Source organism: Xiphias gladius, chromosome 24, assembly GCF_016859285.1.
Source record: "Xiphias gladius isolate SHS-SW01 ecotype Sanya breed wild chromosome 24, ASM1685928v1, whole genome shotgun sequence".
NCBI lineage: Eukaryota > Metazoa > Chordata > Actinopteri > Istiophoriformes > Xiphiidae > Xiphias > Xiphias gladius.
The window spans coordinates 23,538,660-23,561,577 of NC_053423.1; the positions used below are offsets into that span (position 1 = coordinate 23,538,660).

General features: G+C 45.9%; 2 protein-coding genes across 11 annotated transcripts in view; one reads left to right on the forward strand and one right to left on the reverse strand.

Annotated features, from left to right (window-relative positions):
* The window catches only part of LOC120786380 (chloride channel protein 1-like), a 37,010-nt gene extending 32,016 nt beyond the window's left edge, over positions 1-4,994 (forward strand). Inside the window, exons 22-25 of the mRNA XM_040121826.1 lie at positions 989-1,093; positions 3,351-3,437; positions 3,936-4,263; positions 4,312-4,994. Of these exons, the coding sequence (XP_039977760.1) occupies positions 989-1,093; positions 3,351-3,437; positions 3,936-4,263; positions 4,312-4,490 (699 nt within the window). The 3' untranslated portion in view covers positions 4,491-4,994. The remainder of the gene's footprint in view (positions 1-988; positions 1,094-3,350; positions 3,438-3,935; positions 4,264-4,311) is intronic.
* Positions 4,995-9,043: 4,049 nt separating this feature from the next.
* Positions 9,044-22,918, reverse strand: part of LOC120786048 (protein FAM131B-like) — a 50,169-nt gene continuing 36,294 nt past the window's right edge. For 3 of the 10 annotated variants that reach the window (XM_040121096.1, XM_040121099.1, XM_040121103.1), the window contains exons 3-11: positions 22,417-22,452; positions 19,154-19,259; positions 15,721-15,939; positions 14,882-15,022; positions 12,790-12,945; positions 12,524-12,696; positions 10,908-11,042; positions 9,832-9,969; positions 9,044-9,678 (exon numbers count right to left, since the gene is read on the reverse strand). In XM_040121096.1, the coding sequence (XP_039977030.1) occupies positions 9,448-9,678; positions 9,832-9,969; positions 10,908-11,042; positions 12,524-12,696; positions 12,790-12,945; positions 14,882-15,022; positions 15,721-15,939; positions 19,154-19,259; positions 22,417-22,452 (1,335 nt within the window). In that variant the 3' untranslated portion in view covers positions 9,044-9,447. The remainder of the gene's footprint in view (positions 9,679-9,831; positions 9,970-10,907; positions 11,043-12,523; positions 12,697-12,789; positions 12,946-14,881; positions 15,023-15,720; positions 15,940-19,153; positions 19,260-22,416; positions 22,453-22,918) is intronic. The other 7 variants (XM_040121106.1, XM_040121100.1, XM_040121105.1 and 4 more) reach the window with 5 other exon arrangements.

Genomic DNA, 22,918 nt, shown 5'->3' on the forward strand with positions numbered 1-22,918 from the left:
CACAGGCCCAGATTTAAACAAATCAATGGGGAAAAAATTAGGGTAAAAATCAGGACTGACAAACCCGCCTTACCTGTGCCTCTCCATATGAGCCGACGTCGTATGACTGGGTATGACTGACTGACAGAATTGGAGCTGTTTCCAAGCGCATGTTGGTGATGGTCGGACCCTTTCGGTGTTGAGCTGACGCGTCTCTACCAACGTACATCACGATAACTCACTCGCCTTCTGGCCATTTTTGTTTTTCCTCCCTGGCACTTGAAGGTTTACTTGCTACGAGGTCAAAGCCGGCAGGTGTCGGTGTTGGCAGTCGAGTCCATGCCGCCGGTGGTCACAGGTGTCAGAGATCCGTGTCACATCTTAGGAGAAGATTCGGTGCCGGGGCACTCTTTGACTGCAGTCGGAGCACAGCCAGTTTTAAATGAGACGTCTTTTTTGTTAAGAGCTCCAAACAATACCGGCCTCCGGCCCTGTCTGCCGCTGTCCCCTTCACTCTTCCTGGCGCTTCCCTTAAAATGCCCCCATGACATCAGCCCGTAAATCCTACGAGACTGCTGCCCCTGTCGCGCTAGGCTGCGGCTCGTAGGTAAAACCCACGGAGAGGCTAAAAGGTGTCAGACATCCTAAATCTCAGAGGGGGAGACCGCTGACATGCGAGGACGCAACACACAGGGTTACGGGGCTTTTTTTTCACAGCTGCAAAACCTCTCCTTCTACCATCCATCACCTGCAGCCACACACAGACTGTACAAATGCTCACAGGTTCAGTTCTGTCCGAACATGCTGCCCAGTGTTTTGATGATTTATGTAACTTCTAATATTGTTGACTGATGTATATTTAATAATTTGCTGTACGTATGGCTCATAAAAACAAATCCCGACCTTTCCCTGCGGCTCAACTCGTACATTTGAACAGAGGGAGGGATTTTTCTCGTGGCGAGGGCGACTCTGAACTAACGCCAGCCCGTTCACCTCTGTGACCTTGCAGATCAAAGCGTGGGAAGAGGCAGAGATGGACAAGCCGATGGAAATTGACGAGATACGAGTGGACCCCTCCCCTTTCCAGCTGGTTGAGAGAACATCATTACACAAGGTAAGTGGGGAAAGACAAAAATAAACAGGCGTCACTGAGGTCAGCGGAAAAATCCCGGCGCAACGGCGTTTGCTTCCTTACTGTAATTTACATTCTGTGGATGAAGGATTTCCAGGCAAGGGTTCATTCTAAAATGCGAACTATGGAGATATGGAGCCGAGGCAACTTGTTTGTTTGGTCTTTTTTTGATAAATCAGTCAGGTAGAGAAGAGCATCTGATGGTAAAAACTCGCTTTATTGGATTTTGTTTTAAAGGCACCCTTTTGATTTTCCTTGCAAATAAACAGAATTTCGTTTACGTTTCTCCCCAAAGCACCTCGTATGTAACCCTGAGGCCTTAGACACGCGCATGAATGCATTTCTTTTCTCACAGAGAAAGCTTTGAATACTTTTGACCTTGCATTATTTACATCCACGTGCGATCGCCAGTGGTCTTCTTCTTTCACACCGTTTTGCTCGCACCTTGTTTCGTGTCTTAGATTCACCGCCACCAACTGTGGAATATCCTGAAACAGCCAGCGGTCACGTGTGTGTGTGTGTGTGTGTGTGTGAAGTCAATAGAATGAGCATTATAGTAACACAACTATCCAGGGAGTTGGGAGGGAGGGGGACTTTTTCTTCATAGAGTCATTTATTCAGTGCTAAAGCTTTTTGTCAAATTTTCTTCCCCCATTTTTTTTCCATACTGACCTGAAGGTACTCTGAAGGTCACTGTAACATCTCTGGGCACGTGCAACGGCCATGGTATCACTTGAATGAGTTTGCCACTGAAATGAGTATTGATTTGTGTTTCAGTGCATGAAACTGTCACCACCTCTCCCACTGGAAAACATCAGCTACGTTAGCCCCTCGTTGGAACCCCTTTGTCCCCACCAGGCACCTCAGTAATCACCACTTGTCTGTTGTGGTTTTATTCAGTGAAAACTCGACGCTCTCACCAGCCGGTCCCCTGCACCGCCAAAACGTCGTCGCCAGCAGCATAAAGTTAGTGTTCAAGTGGCCGCAGAATCGAGCTCATTTGCTTTTCAACAGCACCTGGATTTTATTGCAAAGTGTAAATTCACCGTGGGCAAGTTTTTTTTCATAAAGTATATAAATAAATGATATAAATGGAGTTCAGCACCTGGAGCAGTCGTCAAGTCCTTTGCTGGTGTTCCGACATTCGGCTCTTTAAGTTGTTTACTTCAGTAACGTCTCGCTCAGCCGAGGACGTGGGCGACCTTGACAGAGGGAGAACACTCCATGTGAGAGAGAGAGAGAGCGACTGGCTTCCACTCAAACGGTGTCCGACTGACAGACGCAGCTTGGTTCTTAGTTACTGTGGTCAGTAGGTGAAGGGGGCTGCTCCATAAACCCCCAACGGTTTATGAGTGGGAGTTGTGCCCGTTGGGGCTCCAACGGCCATGTTGAGGAACCAGACGGTGGGAGGGTTCCTGAGGAGAACGTCTGTCGGTAGTTCTTACAGCTCTCTTCAGTGGAAGGAACATTCGTGAATTTAGCGTGAATTTGACAGGCATTTCCTGGAGCCTCCACGCAGCAGGTGACGTATGGAACGGTAATGGAGCAGCGCAGAACGTACACGGCGCTCTCGGGTAGCCGGCCCTCAGCACCGAAGTGCGGCGGATGCTGACAGTTTGGATTTTCACGTTATTTGTGTGTGGCTTCCAGCGCAGCTTGTGACCGATAACCACACCCAAACATTTCATTTCACTTACTCTCTCAACGTTTTAACCTCCCTGTGACACGCCCACATCCTTTTGATGACAAATGTACAGGCGATCCGGCATTTGCAGGATACCGAAGTGTGTGAGCAGCTCGCTCTGTTATTTTTTTGGCGTCAGTGTAATTTCATTCTCCGGGTAATATCCAGAGCAATCTGCTTTCATGTGCAGAAGGCTTGCGATTGTGACCGTGGTGTGCCGGCGCATACAAAGAGCTCATCCAAAGTGTGACCTTAGCCGCGATATGAACGGAATACCCTGTTCATGGAAACGCAGTCAAGGACTTTCTCTCTCTGTGGTTTCACCTGGAGCCTCGAGCCAGTTTTCTTTCATCTTTCTGTGTGTGTATGTGTGTGTGTGTGTGTGTGTGTGTGTGTGTGTGTGTGTGTGTGTCATTGTGTCTAGACAGAGCTGACAGAGAAGCACGGAGCCTGTAAATTGTCTGAAGTCCCAGACAGATGTAAAAAGGCCGTCCTGCTCTCAGAGGTAGAAGTTAGTCGTAATTTGACGCTGGCCTTTTCGCTCTGTCTCCACAGACTCACACCTTATTCTCACTGCTGGGGCTAAGTCATGCTTATGTGACCAGTATCGGCAAACTGGTGGGGGTGGTGGCGCTGAAAGAGGTAAGGAACGTGATTTCTGCCAGTGTCGGCTTATTTTTTTTTCCAGTCTCCCAATCTCTCTGATGAAGGTCACCAGGAACCAAAAGCTAAGCAGTAAATTAAATCACATTCCCATTGATCCAAGTCCAAAAAAGCCTTCTTCCTTTTTAATACACTCAACTTTCAGAGCTCTTCCCTCGTCTGTCTTGACTTTGGAGGAAAGAAAAAATGCAATTTCTTATTTCTCCTGATTTGCTTGGAGTCTCATAAAGCTTTTTGAATTATGTATGAGTGTTTTGTTAGCATAATCAATATAGCCTGTATGTTTCAGGCTCTCCTTGATTTACTTCCTTCCTTCTGCTTTTTTCTACCTTGCTCTATCTACCCCTTCATCCCATCCCCATCTTTTCTTGATAACCACCTTGTTCTCCATCACTTTCTCTCCATTTCTTTCTTTTTCTCTCTCTGTCCTTCCCCCTCTCTGCTTTTTCCCTCCTCCTCCTCCTCCTGCCTCTCCAGCTCCAGAAGGCCATCGAGGGCTCCACCCGCTCCGGCGTCCGGCTTCGCCCTCCCCTGGCCAGCTTTCGCGACATCAGCAACCACAACTCTGTCGCTAAACCTCCACCCTCTTCTCCCTCTGCACCTTCCTCCCCGGCCTCCGACTCCCCTCCCTCAGCTCCGACTTCTCCCGACCCTCACCCTCACCACCACCATCACCACCACCCCCACCGCCACCTCCACCACCACCACCACCATCACCATGGGAATGAGACGGAGGTGTGGATCGAGGGCCTGAGGAGGGAGGCGGAGGAAAGCGGGAGCAGCAGCAGCAGCAGCAGTAGCAGCAGTGCGGGCAGCGACGGCGTCGGCCGCAGCACGGGGGCTTGCGGCTTAGCCAGTAGGAGTTGCAGCTACAACAGCAACCTCACGCTCCCTCCCTCCTCCCCTCCACCCCCGGTCCCTTCTTCCTCCACTCCCCCTCCTTCCTCCTGCTCCATCCCTCTCTCCACCCTGATGCCCCTACAGGGACTCCTTGACCGGGGTGAAGACAGCGATGATGAGCCAATGGTTTAGATTATACGGGAGTGATGGTTATGTTTTTTATAATGAAAATCTTTTTTAATGGCGTGAGTTTTCCCCGCTGTTCTTGATGTCTCGCTCTGGTCTTCCGATACCCATTTACCTCTTCTTATCCCGCCGGTTCTGTCTGCTCGTCTCACAGACCCTCATCTAGTTGGCGTGAAAACACAACCCTCTCCTTCACTTTGCCCACCCCGACCTCTCCGTCTTTCCTTAATAAGCTCCGTATGTGTACATTTTTTGATACCTGTCCTGCCGCACTTTCTCACGCGTACAGTCTCAGGGGATTCAACCGGTGCAGATGAAACGCCAGACTGAGGTTGCTGCCGGTTTCCGCCGTTCTTAATCTTTATGCCAAAGAACTTACCGTTTCCTCCGGGGATTATTTTCTTGTCTGGGGGGTGAGAGCAGACAAACAGCATTAAGACACAGCACACCAATACTCGCCACTGAAACAAACGTTCTCATTTTTGGTGGCTCCGTAACCCACCTGTTCAGTCTTAGGGTGTCTGACATTTTGAATCACAAAGAGCTCACTTAAAAACCTTACTGAGGAATACATGTATAACGTAGCGCTATCGCTCACGTTGTTCCCCCTTGGATTTGGATCGATTGGACAAATCTCTGCGTCACAGCACGGTGCTTTTCCAGCAAAAGCAAATGTTGCATCCTTGTGTTTTTATTATCGTAATATCGCCGAAGACCCTTTAGAGCCCAAACTAAAAGTCAACCCAGTGAATCCCTGCACGGTAGTTGTGCGTTACCTGGTCGTTAATGTGTCCTGTGGTTTATATCGGATGAGAGCAGGAGCTATTGATTTTCTTTCTTTCTTCCTTTTTTTTTTTTTTTTTTTTAAACTGGCAACAGACCATCTGGATAGCAGTAGACTAATGGAGCTGTTCAGTCCAAAGCCCCAAAACGACCTCCAAATTGGGTGCTGACCTTGTGGATGCAGCCTCAGAGCTCATCTCATCACGGTTAAGTTGATAGATGGTGTAGCTGAAGGCGGATGACGACAGCCAACCCCCACTGCAGAGATCCTGGAGGGTTTTTTTTGGTTTTCTTTCTTTGGTTTTCTTTCAGTTTTCACTAACAAGGACGCCTCCTAGATTCAGCAAAACTCAGTCATGATTACTTTAGATAATTTAGACTTGTGATGAAGATAATGTTGCGCAAAGAAACGCAACAAATGTGCAACGGCAGAAGCTTTTCTCTCCTCAGTGTGACATCTGTCACCGCGGAAGGAGATTCTTCGGTTGTTTTGTGGCCGTGTCCTACCGTTGAGGCATCAGAGAGGGTTCAACTGAAGGACTAGAGAAAAAGTTAGGTAGCGCTCGGGCACGACAAGCGACACCAAGACGTTACACGCAGGCTTTTGATTGAGCGTCGATGCCTGTGATGTGCAACCCTTTCAGTGAACGACCGGCTTTTTACTCCAAAGTTCAATTCTGCTGATGAACGGGAACGCTCCGCCCTCTGTAAATCAGATACTGTACGTTGAAATCTTAACTCGGAAGAGCTTCTCTGCGACTACCCTAGTAACGCCATTCATAAGTTGCTGAACTTTTCTCCCCGGGGTGCACCCCCCTTCATTTTCCTTTATCCCTCCCTCTCCTCCTACACTCGTATCTCGTTATCATCTTCTGGACTCAGTTTCTCAGGTGCTGCTTTAAAAGTCTTTAAACCGGCAGGTTTAACAAAAAGGTTTTTTCTTTGTGTCTGTGTGAATTGAAATGTCTGTTTCTTAAGGGAGGGGGCACTGGTCGAAGTGCTGATTTGTTCTGTCTGTCTGTGGCTGTGGTTAATGTATTTATTTATTAATCTTTTAGTAGACTCAAATGTTATCTCGAAATTTATAAAACTGTGAACGGTGTAGCAAAATAAAGTTTCATTAAGTGAAATGCTTCGATTGTTTTCCCACATGTTTTTGAATTTGATCTTTATCCATCCAGCTCAGGCTCATTGCTAAGGCAGACCAGGTCAGGGGAAAGGCAGCGCATGTTTACTGCAGACAGAAAGAAAACACTCTCTTTTACTCAAACACCTGGACCAAGAACTGAACTCAGTCCTCAAGGTAGGCTAGAAATATTGATTTTTGCATTAGAAATGATGCAAGATTATTGAAAACAATATAACTTTTCTACAGGTGACAATGAATGGGGGAAAAAAAACACTTTTTATACTGTGATATGAATAGTGTTTGTTTTTTTTCATTCATTTTCCTCTAGATATTTTATATTTTGCCTTAATTTCTAAATACTAACTTAACCTGAATTCCAGTGCTTGGTAGTCTCAGGTGCACATTTGTTGTTGTAAGGCAACGGTTCAAAAGACTTTGACGGGATCATTTTTGAGCCGCTGTGGTTTCATAACTGCTCTGATCACACGTTTCGATGGTCGTGTAAAATACACCCTGAACAAAAGTAGCTACAGACAACTTATTTCTCAAATGACATCGTTCTCATTTCCTTTGTGACCATTAAATTGACAGAAAAATTGAACTTAATCGTAAGTTACGTGTCAAATCCACGCTTGATAACTTGTCATCTTAAATCGTCCCGGGTCCCGTTTCACACCTTAAGTGCTTTTTGTCTCGTGAGTAGGTGTCGTTTGCTCTGGTCAGCTCATCTTTCCTTTAAACCATTTAGTGCTCTTTTGCAGGCCACCGTGCAGCGAGCGCAGGTTTTTTTTTTTGTAAGAAAACTCTGGCCTCTGCAGAGCTCATTCAAAGTGAGGGAGCAGCGGTGTGATTGCTCAGCATGACCGACATCTCCGTCGTTTGAATCCGGCGGGGATACCGAGGTAAGTTGCACTTCTACTCAAAAAGTGCCCGATTTTTTTCGGGATCCCTCATTTTGTACGACGAGGTGTCTCTGATTTCAAACTCTGGGTCCTCGGATGTGATCTGAGCGCGTCTTGCGGTTTGGGCCTTTGATTTACAGGACGAGATGTCTGGGCCGCGAGAGGACAAACGGAGGACAGATGATTATGGCAGCAGTCAGGGGCACTGAGGGCTCGATCGCTGGAGTGTTGGAGTGACTCGTCCTCTCCACCAGCTGTAGCTAGAGACTTGTAGCAGAGACGATGCCATAAGTAATGTGACAAGTACGGCTCTATTCCCTTTTCTTACGTGTCTCTAGGTTACATGGTTCTGTGCCATCCTGTTCTCTGACCCTGTGAGTTACTGATCTTGTGATACTTGCGTCTCATGTCTGGTCTTTCTTCCGCCGCAACCCCACTTTGCACATTCACGCGAAGCCCGTCGCTTTCAAGGGCTTCCGCCTGTTACGCAACGTCTCCTTATTTATCAAACTGCATTTTGATGTTGAAGGAGCATTAACAAAAACGCGACCGTTTTTAAAATGAAAACACAAAAGCCCTGCAACCAAAAACCTGAGTAACAACTCAAGAGGTTAATAGCACTTGAACGGACAAGGGCACTTGTCTGCCTCGGGGCAACGATGCCCCGGTGTAATGAACGGGGCTGTTGTAGTGATCAGTGCAGTTAAAGTGTTTCGGTGGAGTTGATGACTACTGCAAAACTAAACTAAACTACTGCAGCTCTGTGAAGAAAACCTCTGACCTTCACACTGCAGCCTTAGGACCTATTTGAATTTTAGGCCGTGAGAGTAATGATTTTTTTTTTTTTTTTTTTTGAATGCGTTTGTTTATTTTGCAAAGTGAGAACATTTTGGCTGTTTGACAAACACTTGGTTAGAAATGGGATCGAACAAAGGGGAGTAAAGTGGAGGCGTATGCAGGGATGGTTGTGATGGTCGGGGGACGGGCTGGGGGCGTGTGTTAGTTCAGCCGTGTTGGGGGCTAGGCAGTACGTTAGTCCTGGTCTCCTTGTGACAGTCATCACGAGACTCGGACTACAAACACGTGTGCGTGTGTTTTTGCACCACACACACACACACACACACACACACACACACACACACACACACAGCGTGTGTCTTGCAACACATGGTGGAACAGAACAGCACCAAGAGGAATCTGTTTCCCAGAATATATATATTTTAGACACAAACAAAGCTACATTCATACAAACATACATACTTACTATACATACATACAGCCTTACATTCTTACAAATACACATCAGTTTATTGGATTTTTTCTTTTCTTATAAAAAGCAATTTGCTATGTTATTACTTTGTATACTGTGTTATACTGTTAGGGCTAGGTCACTGTTAAAAAGCATGCACTTTCTTTTGGTTGTGCCCAGATCGTGTGTTTGCAAACAACTCCGAGCGCGTGCCGCACGCTCTGAGCGTCAGATTGGACGGGGTTCGCCGCATCGGAGCAGCTCACCTGGGGCTCAGGCGAGCTGTCCAGCAAACCGAGACGCAGTTAGCAGTCAGACGGCTCCCTGACCAGGCACATTTTCTGGTCCTGCACGCATACTTCTGGTGCACTCCGAGTTATTTGCAAATACTGTTTGACCCAAGTCTGGTTGTGTCCATGTTTGTTGTATTGCACTGAATTTTTTAACTAGGCCCTTTTTCTTTTTCTTGTCCTACAATCCGTTTTTTTTTTCGTTGTTTTTTTTTTTTTTGAGAATTTCTCATCCATCTGTTTGCCCACTGTTTGGTTTTCAGTCCTGGGTCTTTGATCCCCTTGGTCCAAACCTTTCGTTTTTCCATTTTATCCTCACACAGCTTCTTTCAGCAGTCACTGAATTCAAGTCTGTCATTTGCCTCAAAGTTCACCTGTTCATTGTCACATACGTAATATTCCACATCCTTCGTGGTAACTTATGGGGCTTCTTGGCATATCGTTTGTGTAGATTACGTCCCATGTTTCCGACTGAGAAAGTCTTCACTCCCTTTTCCTCTGACTCAAAGTGGGTAAATAGTTGGGAAGGGGAAGGGGATGGGATAATAGCTTGATTGATTATTGGAGTATTTATTTCCTGTTTTTGTCAGTCCGTTTGCGACCATACGATTCAGTTGGTCGCAACAACGACAATGGAGCCCTCCTCCGCTTCTTCATCCTTCTCCTCCAGCGATTGGACGACGCAGGGCGTGACTTCGAACGGTATCCTCTCCGCCATGGATTCGGCGGTCTGTGCTGGCAGTCCTGGGCTTGAACCTCTGGTCGAGGGGGCCTCCTCCCTCAGCGGGGACGGGGTCAAAGAGCACGGCTCCGGCTCTAAGGTTAATGTTACCTCTTCTACCTGTCAAGACAGGAAATGAAGCCTTTAAAAGACAGTTTGGGAGGCTACAGTTGTGCCGTGTCACAGGTAAGTAAGGCTCAGCCCTAAGTGTCGTAATCGTATCTGGTCATTTATGATCAGATCTTTGAGCCGAGTGCGTAGAGGGTAACTCACCTTCGTCAGCTCCTCTTCTTCCTCTTCATGCTGCTCAGGGATGCCTTTAGACTCGGGCTCTGGCTCCTCCCCAACTGTCTCCACCACTCCTCCGACCATTTCAGCCATTTGTCCACCCAGCTGCCCGGCGATCTCCACCTGCAACCATTTAAGTTTACTGAATTGCTGCTTGTTGTATTCCGCTGCACTGACTTTAAAATGGAAAGGAATTCAACGGGTTACTGGCATTTTAACATGTATTTAAACACCGACTGACATCGGTCCTTCGGGTCCAGTATATCCTAGCAACAACAGAAAGAAAAAAATAAAAAAAACAGACAAATAGAAGGACAGAAGATGGACAAGCAGAATATGAGCTCTCCTGTGCCCACGTCAGCGTGGCTTCCCAGTGCAGGACATCAGGGAGCAAAGGTAGGCAGGTACAACAGACGCAGATGCTGAATCCAAACGCCTAGAGTTGCAAACTTGCGGACTTTACAGTGTGCCGATCTGAAGACCAGGCAGATTTGAGGACACCTTTTGTCAGAATTCATGAGATGTGCCACAGGGCTGTCAAGCAGACTTTCGGCAGTGCCCCATGCAGACCTCCAGCCGGTCGTCTACCTTGATGACCTCCCTGGCAATTTTTTCCCATCATTCACTGCACTGTACTGCAGGTGTGTACTAAATATCCCTGCTGATATAAACACAGCCAGACCCAGAAGACAAAAAAAAAAAGACACAAAACTGCCAAAAAGCTATTCTGGTGCAGATTATTAACAAGAACTTGATGTAAGAACTCCTTTCACCTTAGAAGACGCGCCCGATAGATGTGATCAAACAACATCAACCTTAGCTTCCTACAATAGCAAGAGAGTATCAAATGCATAATAGGACATGTTGTCCTGGCCATGATGATTGTGTTGTTTCACTCATTCTACAACAATGACTAAAGGGAGATGCCTTTCCTGTCCCGTTTTCTTTTCCCCCGTGCCCTTGCAAACTCTCAAAGCTGTTTATCTCAGACCGCATTAAACCGTCATGCCGTCCGCAAAGTCTGTAATCCGACCGTTTGGATTCGGCAGGCGAGCGCCTACCTGGTGTGCCTCGACCTGCGCAGCTCCCCACAGGTCGGCTAGCCGAGGGTGGGTGGGGGGGCCGAGGCTGTGGATGGTGCTGTTGGGAGTGGCTTGGAGGGAATGGGAGGCACTGTGTAGCCTGTGCTCCATGGACTGTAGGCAGAGAGAAAGGACACGAGAGAGGGCAGGAGAATTAATGGGGATTTAGTATAAAACGAGCTTAATATATTTGCAAGTGGGTGATTTGGTTGCTGATCGATACTAATGACTCGACACTTACTTGGCCAGTGGCTACTTTTCTCGATTTTTTAAAACTTTTGTTTCGCCGTCGAACAAAAATATCACCACCCGCTAGATTTGTAAAACGACCCCCACAGCTCCTGACATTTTCCGCTGCTCATTAATTGACAACAATGCTACAGTAAGCTACAGCATCACAATGTATTAGCTGGGGAGTTTTAAAAGCCTCATCATGCCAAAACAACTGACGAAGCAGTTTTATTCTTCCAGCATTAAGCAGTCTTATCCAGAGACTTTTGAAGGAGGAGGACACTTTTGCTATTTTTCACTTCCCTCTAAGCGCTAATGATGGTCTGCATCTACTTTTAATATCCCTTTTAATTTAAGAGTCAGGGACGGTGCTGCAGGGAACGGGGGAAAATGGCTCACCCTCACTTACACTGACTGATGCTCTGAAAATTGACAGACTGATTGAAAGGCTTTATTACAAATGTAAAGCAATACAATCAGTGGTCTCCTTCACAAGGGAGACCATATACAGTAATGCGCACAGTGAGGCTAACATGCTCATTTCCGTTGTGGTCTCGGATCGCTACAACTTTTCTAAGAGACAGTCCCCGACATTTTCAGGTTATTATTTCATAACCCTCAGTTATTTAATCAGCTCTGAGGATTTACCAATGTGAGAGGGGTCAACAGAGCCGGAACAGCCTTTGCATGTCCCCGTTCATCACGGCGCACTTCATTAGCAGAAAACCTCCCAGCAGCCCGAGAGCCGAAAGTCAACAGCCGACTTACACCGGTAAAGGCCGCACAGCCCGCGCCTCCGACCACTTTAAAGGAAGCGAGGCCTGTCATTTTAAAGTTTGAAACTGCTTTAATTATTCCATATCTGTTCAACATGTGTGTAATGGCGTCAACAGGAGAGACAGATTCAAGCAGTGCTGGCAACAGTATCTCCTACAGGTCACGGCCCTTTGGAACCGAATTGAGTTGGCTAATGGATGAAATGTAATGCCACCCCATTAAGATTCGGTATCAGTATTTGGCGTCACTGCAGCATGAGTGATGCTGTTATATCGCAGCAATGGTAGGAGGGGGTCCAGGATGGATGTTCAGGTGTATACAACGCAAAAAAACCACACGCTTCAAGTCAGCTGCAATACTCGTTCAGTTTTTTAACCAAAAACACAATCTATTGCTAAGCTTAAACAATTGCTTTGAGTTGTTTAAACGTAGCCTACTCTATAACCTTAATCATGCTTTTAATTGCCAGATAGAGATTCTGTAACATACAGTAGAAGAAATGGTAAAGCTGTTGTTGCTGATCGACCTGATGTTGATAGTCTCAGTCATCATTAACCATAAGTGTAGACAGCTGCAGGGCCACTGACCTGTTGTTGTTGTTGGTACTGCAGAAGCTGCTGCTGGTAGTGGTGGAGCTGATGGAGCTGTTGGAGTTGGCTCTGCTGCTGCAGGGCGAGTTGAGCCTGGTGCTGCTGGAGGTAACCACCTACCGTCCCCTCGTACCCCTCACCAGGTGTACCGCCCGCTCCGTTGCTGCCGCCTGGAACAACCATAAATCACTTGGCGCCTGGCGCTCAGAGACGCCATCTAGTGCTCAGAGACAGTGTAAGAGAGACAAGATTTAAATCCTCACCAGAAGCCATGATGTAGGAGCCTGCAGCAGGTGAGGCCACGCCCGAGGGCTGGCTGGTGATTGGGTCCCAGGCGTCAGAGGACGACAGGCAGTACATGCCCTGTGAGACGTAAGTGTGAGGCCAGACATCCGCAGAGGAGTGGTGGAGCACCTGGTCTGTACAGGGGAGCGTCGACAGGCGGGAGGCGTAAGACGGAGGAAAGGAGAAGGAGAAGACGACAAAGGACAGAAAAGAGAGAGAGAGTTCAGAAGGGAGGAGAGGCAGAGCGGCAGGAAAAGCGGCACTACGAAAATTTTGTAGGAACAGCAAGACCAGCAAAAATAAGTTTGCGTCGGCTACAACCACAAGAGAATGCGATGAAGGATTTCAAAGATTCCCCTGCTCACCTAAATATCACATTCCCTCTCGTTAAGGGAAAATCAAGAGTGGCACAATTTAAAAGAGGGTGAAATGAGAGGTTTTCAGACTCAGATTTTGCACAAATCAAGAGATCTGAACTTATACTTCTACTAAAAAATAAAATTGCATCACAGTGTTGTCCGCAGAATGTGAAATACTGATGCTGGAAGAGGCAGAGCAGATTAATTTCCCAAACTTTTAAGATCTTGTGTGTCTGTTATTTTAGTAGAATTATGTACGGGCAGGTTTGTTGAGACAGAAAGACACTATGGAGAAGGTCCAGCCTCAGAAACTGAACTGCTCATTCAGTCATTAGTAGCAGCTGATCTCATCCAAAAGCCACAAACTGTAATAACCCTAATAGGTGTCTGATTAGCCTGTAACAGCAGTGTTGTTATTATAGAGAAGACCCATGAAGCGGGGCCTGAACACTCAAACACTGTGGAGAATAAACATCCCCTCGGTCCTAATGCTGATATTAAGTAGCTGCATAATTGTTGCGCTGTGTGTGTGTGTGTGTGTGTGTGCGTGTGTGTTGGTGTTGCATGCTGGATGAAGCACAGAGCAGAGCCCATATCGTGCTGTTAATGAGAGCAGGGCTAAGTCTTTGTGCTAACCCACAGGGTCCCTCGGGGTCCCGGCGGCGCTCTGCTTTGCTGAACCCCAGCGAGGACTGAAAAAGAGCCGCTACTCTGTGTGGCGGGGGAACGCGGCACGCGGTTCCGCGTTTCCCAGGAATTTTGCCTCATTTTTAAGCAGCCAGAAAAAGGCATACTAAAAGCCACGGGATTGTTGTTTTGTTTTGCTTTTTATGAGGTTAAAAGTCTGTTCCCTGTGAGGTTAGATGGGGTTCCCTCATCTTGGCTGAGAAAATTGCTCTCTTCCCTTCCCTTCTCTCCGTTTTATCATCCTGTGTGCAACTAAGCTAAACAGACCTCTTAGCACCTGAGGCTCAAACCACAAATCGGGATCTGAGTTTGTTTCCCCAGACTGTTGTTGTTTTATTCATCTTAGCGTAAAGTGAAATCCTCTTAACTTTTGGTGCATTTGATTTCCTTATTTAAATACAGCTCATATTTTTAGATTTCGGGTACGTTCTCTTACATAAGCCCACACGACACTCCATCAGAATGAGGTCTGATTTTTCAAAAATGACAGGCTGTCATGTGAATTTTATCTTTTGGAGGTTTTTGAGTAAGTGCCCAGTAGCAGTGAAAGGCAGAAATGTGCAGCTGTGTGCCTGCCCTCCAAAAGTCCTTTACAGCTGGTTGGGAGGATAACTGACATGGCCGTTTTTAGTTTGCAGCGGGGGCTCTATTTTCCCAAACTGTGCATCTACGCACAACAGTAGCCATAACAGTTGAATATGAAGTCCAAAGACATATGACTGAGCGTGAGCGCTCTCACACTTGGCATCATTTGAAGTCTGTAGTGAGGATATAGTATCTGTGGTTATGCTGGAACTGTGGTAGTGATTTAGGCAGATGGGCTTCAACTACATAAAAGACTCAACCCTCTCCCTTATATTTAACCTCTAGCTGTGGGTTTATGACAGTTACTGCACTGTACCAGATCCTAACAGTGGTTCCAGACTATGCGCCATCAAGGTAAAAGCTTCCAACCAAATACTGCAGCACGAACCCTCGTAGTCAGGCCCAGCGGCCATCTGCAGAGAGCTGTAAACTGCGGTACCTCTGCTGGTGATGCTCTCCTGGTTGACCTCACTAAGGTGAGCAACGCTGCCCTGGTTGGAGCCGGCTCCCATACTCTCCCCGTCCAGCGAGTTCCAGCCAAACAGAGTCGCCTCAGAGATGGCAAACTGCTGCATGATGCCTGGGGGGGGGGGGGACAGTTTCAATGCCAGCTGTGATGCAGCGATACTGATATAAACAGCAGCAGCAGCGTGTAATAATAGCAACAACATCTCATCATTCACTGAAACACAATTAGAGGTACAGTGCATAAAACAAATCCCAGTCCTGGCTTTGCCAACACTTACAGAAGTTAATTAGGTTAATTAGTAATGAAAACAAATAGGAGGTAATGGGGGGGTGCAGTGTGTTTATTCCAAGCAGGAAATCTGTAAATGTTGCAGACAAATATATGTGTGTAAACAACAGCGACAAAAATTATTAATTTAACTTTGTTAGACGTACCAGATGGGCAAGAACTAATTAGATTTTCCAAACTCCAGTGAAGAAAAATGGTGCACCAGTGGGTAGAAAAAAAACTAATGTACAAGAGAAAGATACCAGGCCAAGTCTGTGATGTGATAAGGCTTTGTTGGCTTGTTCATTTTGGCACACCCTCAATAGTTAATGAAAATGGTCTTTCTACTATTTCACAAGTAACGTGTTTCAACTTTTGTTAATATTATTTGAGCAACCAGCAATGCGATATACTTTCAAGCCGTGTAGATAACTGGTCTAAAGCTCGCCTTAACGTGACCGGGACTTTTTGTATTTAGACTTTGAAGAAAACGCATCTGACAGTGTAGCAGCTGTTCATTCAGCGCCCAGATGAACCCTCACCTGCGGCAAAGCGAGCCTCCTTCTCGCCATCGCTAAGGTCGCTGTAAGCGTCGTTCTCCATCCGCCTCTCCTTTTCCCTCTGCAGGTTGGTACGTCCCGCACCTCCCGGGGGCCCCGCGGACGGTTTGCCCCAGCTCTGCCACTCGATCATGTGAGCAACGCGACCCTGGGCCATGGCAGTGGGCTTGGTCACTTTGTCCTTCATGGAGCGAGTCACACCTACAACAGGTATGGGGGTAGCGGGAGGAGCGGACCCGCCACATCCACACAACACACACACACATACACGCACAAACACAAACACACACACATACACCAGACACACACATACAATGTCAAAACTACTTCTGGCCTCGGCAGTTGACTTCACCTGCAGCTGAGGCTCAGGGGGGAGGTAGAATGATAATGAGAAACTATAATGTTGTAGGAAAACTGTTTAATACGTGAAATTACAGTATGGTGGATAATGTCAGTGGATTAATAAATGTATCACTGTGGTTGCAGAGCACCAGTCGGACAAATGTCACATAGAGGTGAACTCCTGTTGCAATGAGTGGCTCTTTGCCCCTTAAAATGCTCTGATACTTTGCTGAGTCTGTCAGTATGTTGAGACTATGATCAAAGCTGAGTAGGCTACAGAAAGTTATATAATAGAGCAGATCTTCGCGAAACCTGCAAGATCTCTGGTCAGTTGGTGGACCGGAGTGAACAGGTCAGAGGTCGGGTGACAGGAGTTAACCATAGTGACAAAAGGGACAGGGCTGCCTATGTGCTCGGTAGAGTTTGTTGAATTGAACAGTAAGGAACAAGGATGACGGCTGAAACGATGACAAACCCATATTAATAATTAAAGCCATTACTTGTCTCCTGATAAACAGAATAAATGAGATTCATTAGACTTTACGTAATTAAAACCGTGTTACAGAGACTTAGAGAAGCAGAGGAAAGTAATCCTTGGGTGTCAACAGAACGTTGAGAGGGGTCCACTGGCAAATCTCTGCCCAATTAAGATTCAAATACGAGATTCAAACTAGGGACGTATTCACTGAGTCAAATGCTTACAGAGAGGCCGATCAATAAAAAATTAAATTGAAGTCAAACAGGCATGAATAAACAGAGACAGAGCTTTGGAAATTGCTCCCTGGGTCCAGAGGGCAAGTTACAGGCTGAGTTATAAATAGAAACAGTTTGTCCCCTTAGACAAAGAGAGACAATCTCATTTGAAAATCAAACACTCCCTGCACAGTCTAATTGGGGATGGAAATAGGAATGGAAAGAATGGGGATGAGGGATGAGGGAGGGTGTTGGGGTCTTGGCTATTCAAAGGCTCAAAAAAGATACCAACAGATTTATTTAAAGTGCACACCAGACACAACACAAATAACACTTTATTTTTATTTTATTATGGTTTATTTTTTTACACAAAAACCCTACGAGGTGCTACACTTAAACATTTCAAAGCACAGAGCACTACAGTTTGAAGCACAAAGCACGAGAGAGCACAAAAGAGGCACCAGCCACTCGTAGTCACGACACTGCACAAAAGAGTCAATACTTCACAAATATCCGGCCACACCACCACCAGCACTGCCACATTACAAATACACTACAATTCCCAACACGCCTGTGGAGATGCTTCAGTAAGTCATTAAAGTAAGTGATCTCACTTACTTTAGTTTCTTTGAAATTAAAGATCTGATTGGATTTCCGTCAATGACTGCGCAAAATGCGTCTGTCATTGATGTCCGCTGTTGATATCAATGGAAAAGAGGGGAAAGAAGGGAGTGATATAGGAAGGGGCACCCACAGGGGCGGCCATGTTGGTTCCAAGCTCCTCATCCTCCTCCTCCTGCTCTAGAGTGAAGTTGTCTGTTGATGCAAAGATTGGTTGACAAAATCCGCCATTTACGGCAAAGGTTAAAAGATAATTCCTGTTTTTTTTTTCAGTGTATCAGATGATTCTTTGGCCTGCAAGCGGTCGCACAAACCAAGTCAAAGTGGAAGTAGAATGGAGTTTTTATTATACAAACACATCGCAAGGGAAAAGCTGTTTTGGGTGCAAAAATAGCTTAATTGGTTGAGTTAAACCCAAGTGGAGCCTTTGGCATTCAGGTGGCGTGGGGGTTTAAAGCATGTCATCGAAACATCCCTGCCACGAGTCTGGCCAGGGACCTCTGCTGTCCTACTACTACTACTACTCTACTGTCGAATAAAGTTTTGGGAAAAATGCACCAAAAAGATTAAAAAAACCCCACCTCTCGCAGCCTAACTGGCAGCCTTGAATGATACTGAACGTGTGCTCCAGATATAATCTGAAATCTCTTTGACAAGTACTTTCGTCTAGTTGGGCCCAAGGCCTTCGTGATGTTGTAAAATCAGCTAATTAATGATTGGCTTCCTAATTAGCTTGTCTCGATAGTTATAGGCTAGTATGGCTATGTGGAGCTACGATTGTAAGATTATCCAGATCATTTTAATGGCTAGGTTCCTTTTTAACAAGGCTCCGTGACATTAGCGTCCTCCTCGCTTTACTTCGAATTTTTACATTGAGCTCCAGGCTCGGTGGAGGTATGTTGCTTTTGGGTACCGGTGAGGCTATGAAATCCAGGAGGGGCGGTTTGAGTTTAAATGCTAATAAGATGGTAAAAAACGGCACAATACCAAAGACTTTATAATAGTATGGGGATGGAATTTACCATTTAAAAGTTCTTCTGTCTCTTTTACTGTGTTCATGTTGCAAAATAATCTACCGGGCATGTGCACATATTTAAGTGGTCAGCACAGTGCATTGCTGGATGATGTTGCACGACGGTGCGGCAAAGGAGAGCCAGATTCATGGGTATCCTTGAAATGAATGAGGGGGCTTCATTATTTCATGCAATTCATGCAACCTGAAAAAGAGTTTTTGGTTGTACCCTCCTAAGTTTAACCAAACCAATAAGAGCCCTCTGCTCCCATCCCCTATCAGCCTCTGAGAAGAGTTTGCAAAAGAAACAATCTCCTCTCTGCAAAGTGGAATGAATGGTTTGGTTGCCTTGCAACAGCCGTACAGACCTTGACGTACTAAAGCTAATGTTAAATGACTGGTAACACTTAAATTTCAATCCTAATTAATACTAATTAGTTGGGAAACCTTTAAGTTGTTCGCTCTGCCCCATTTACCTTGATTTATATTGTAGCAACTCTGGCAAAAATAAGTTGCTGATATTGTCTTGTGGTTGCAATTAAGCAAAACCACACACTGATCATATGGCCGCTGCACAAATAACCATCTGAATAACACACAAAAGACACCAAAAATTATCTTTTAGACAACAGGGAAAGGAAGTTCAGCCCCTGTCAGTGCTCAACAGCAACTTCATCCTTGACCCTCTGTGGAGCGTGTGGAGGCAACATGGGGGCTGTTTTACCATCTAGCAGCACAGACACACACCTGACACACCTGACAGAGAGGACTTAGCCAGAGCACCGATCCCATAGGCGTTGGTGGACTTCCTCTTGAGACGAGGCAGAATGGAAGTAGTGTCCTCCATGGACAACTAAAGAGATAGGGGAAGGAGGTGAGATGTGGTTGGAGCACAGAGGGTGAAGAGAAAAATAATGATGGAGAATAGAGGCGTTAATAGAGGTTGGTAGGGGGGGGGGGGGCACAGAGGAGGGATGTAGATATGATGAAAAAGAAAAAAATTTCAATGTGACAAGAAAAATTACAAAATAACAACAGATGAGAAAGAAAGTTGAAGGTAACAAAGAAAATCGAATAAAAGAAATTGAGGCGAAGAGAGCAGATGATTGAAGATTCAGAAAATAGTTTGAGAGAGATAGAAGAGGAAAGGAGGGAGGTTATAATAGAAGGAATAAGACAAGACAGGTAATTATTCAAAGACCTTGTAAATGGCTTACAGGGATCATTGTCTGAAAAGAAGAGTCATAGATATATGTGGCTAAAAGGAAAAATTGATGCTTAATTGGTGACGCAAAGGCAATTTACAGTAAATGGACAACAGGGAGTCTTTCGTGTACAGAGCAGGTGGTAATTTGCACAGAATCCTCATGAAAGACTTTATGATATGGAGCAAGCGCTGATCGATATGGTGGTGTCTCCAGTAAAATGTAGAACTGCTCATATTCCGTACAAAGTTTACAAACGACTTATATTGTTAAAAGCTGTGATAGATGTGGAAACAACGGCCAAGAGATGGTGTATTTATTCATAATGGTACATTTTAGCAAGAGATGTTTATATGATAATGAGGGAATGTGTTGCTTGTTTTGTTCAAGGACGCTTCTCCGGGGCAGAGACAGGGGTCTAAACCTGTGTCCTCTAGTTTAGCAGTGGTCCTCCCTCTCACTTCGCCTTTCCGTTTGGGCCAAGGCGTTTGGGTTTTCGTTTCTTTATCACCCTGACGTGGCGCAGTGCGTTGTCTGTTACTGGGGTTACCCGTCCCAAATGCCCTTGGTTATCTCCACCCTTAGAGTGGAAAAAACTGAGAGCTCGTGCGAAACACAGGCAGAAATCACGCGAAAACCCATCTTAAACATTGTTGGTTCGTAGACCCTCAAACGTGCGATATAATACTAGAATTGCCTCATGTTTAAGGCTAAATTGACTCATTAAACGTATTTTAAAGCCTGAGAGAGGAGAATCAGGTTTTCTAGATGCCCCATCAACAGCACGCCAACCTGAAAGTCGCTCACGCTTGTGTGATTTTTCTACCGCACTTCCTGGCGCCAGCGCTCATGGCAAAGCAAGCGGCGCACTAATGAACACAGAGACGGATCCTGGCTCTTAATGAGGTCCTCCCAACAGCTAATTACAGTGGGAAATAGTAGGAGAAACATGTGGACTCTGTTACACCGGGGGATTCTGTGAAAGATGTGATGTAATATTTGAGTTAAAGTGCATTAATTACTGTATAATGGCAAACTGATGTTATCTGCTTCCTCTGTGGTGTGCAAGTGAAGTATCATCCATGTGTTACTCTATCTTCTTTATACCCTCTGCATATAACAGCAACATTATAGCGTATGGTGTAGTAATACAGCAGCCAGTGAGTCTGCAGGCGTACAGATGTAGCTATTACAGCAATCCATGATCATGCTTTTCTCCTCCATTAGTCTTGTGTCCGCTGGAGCCTGTTCATCCTCAAATGTAATAAACCAGAAGTAAACACATATTTTATAACCAAAAAAACAAAAACAAAAACATCCTTCTCAAATTCCCTTTGTGCCCTCCAATCTTTCACAGTCATACTAATGTGTAAAACAACAGAGCTCTGGAGAAATGTCAACAACCAGGGCAGCTGCTCCGTGGTCTCTCTTCATAATTCAAACCAGTTGGATATAAGCTACTAGGTCCACATGTAGGGCGGAAGGGGGCGACTCATAGCAACGAACTCGCAGAGAGTTACCGCAGCTAGCAACCACATTAACTGAGCGGTCCGGTGTCTGTGGCCTAACCGCCACGGTTTTCCAGCAACGAATAAGCTAATGTTTTCAGCAAACAAGCCCAGGGAAACCCGGAACCCGATGTGCGCTTCCCAACCCAGCACCGAACGGCAGGCGGAAAAATTTAAGAGCGAATCCAGCTCGTGAAGAGAGCGGACCAACCAGCAGCCGAAGCGCCAGATAGTTTTCTCAAGAGCTGGAGAAATCAGGTGAAACCAGTCCATCGGGGCAGAAACACAACTCCATATGAATAATAATGTTGCTCTGTGTCTGCTGGATGTATAAGCAGGTAACTGTTCGTGACACGTTACCGAGAATAACCTTGTGAGGCGGTAATGTGCCATAGCTGTGCGTCTTTCACCTCATTTTTGAATTCTTGAGACCCCAAAGCCAAAAATGGATGCAAGCAGCTTTCAACACACAAACACTTACTTTTGTAAATCCTGCATCACCATACTAATGATGTGTCACTCTTGCACAACTCATAGGAAGGTTCCACTTTGTCATAATATTGATTTAAGAGAGAATTTGTTTTTACTTTCATCCAGGGTTTTGCGTCAAGGAGTCTCGTGTGAAGCGTGACCGACCAGCAGTTCACCTTAGCTAACCCGTCCAACCCCTGGTCCACCGGGCCACGGAAACAAACCGGGAGGGTCGATTTTGAAATCTCAAAGTCAATCAGTGCCACCTCTACGTCAGCCAAAAAACATCTGAGCATAAGGACGTGTGATGCTTGGAAAGACGTGCGTCTACGTGAGATTTGTTTGCCTCCAGGCAGCTTTGAGTTGGACAAAATCCACACGGTGCAAGTAAATTCTGCTGAAGGTACAGAAAGTGCTGAGTAGTGATGCACTTCATCATGCAGTGCTTCCACTAGAAACTGGGACTCTTACAAAGGCTTGAGTTGTGGATAAGATAAGCTTATTACAGCCTGTTATCTGTGACTCTGTATATATATGAAGCTTGCAGTACAGTAGATTAGCAGAAGGCCAAGAGAGGAGACGGATGGGAGAAAGAGTTTAAGGGGAGAAATAGAAAAACTGGGGGATAAGAGGGAGGCAGTGGGAGAGAGAGATAAGCAAAAGAGAAAGAGTGGCAGGAAGGGGGGGTGGTGGGGTGGGGGTGGGGGTGGGGGGTGCGGGGGCCAGCAGGATGTCAACTTATTTACTCAAAGCCCAAACTCAGGTGGTGGAGCAGTGATGGAGGGGGGACATGACAAGAAAAGGAGATTTAAACAAGGAGACTTACATTGATTCCTTCCCAGGAAAACTCGGCACGGCCATGCTGGGGGAGGGAGGAGAGGGGGTGGGGGGGTCGGGGAGAGGGGAGGAAGGACAGGGAGGGGAGGAGAAAAGTACCGGAAGGTATAGCAAAGGAGGGAAGAGAAGAAGGAGATTTAAAAGAGGGAAGAGGGGATTTGGAACATAGAAAGTGGTCTTAAGCCTTAGCCCGGAATTATAGTAGTTTGAACATTTACATTTTGGATATTAGGGTGTCAGCAGTTTCCTTGGTAAACATACCAACTAGCGTTCTGTAAGCATGCCTCACACTCCAGAACCACTCCTGCCATACAGCTCTGTTTGAAGGTCATACGAATTTGACTTGGAGTCAGTTTTCTCCGATAGATCTACAAATGCTTTCTTTGTTTTGGTTTTTTTTAGTTGAATACTGAACTGCTTCATATATGAAGTGAATTTGGTCTTGAATTGAATGAAGAATTCAAAGATTGAATTCTTAAGTTTCAATAAAC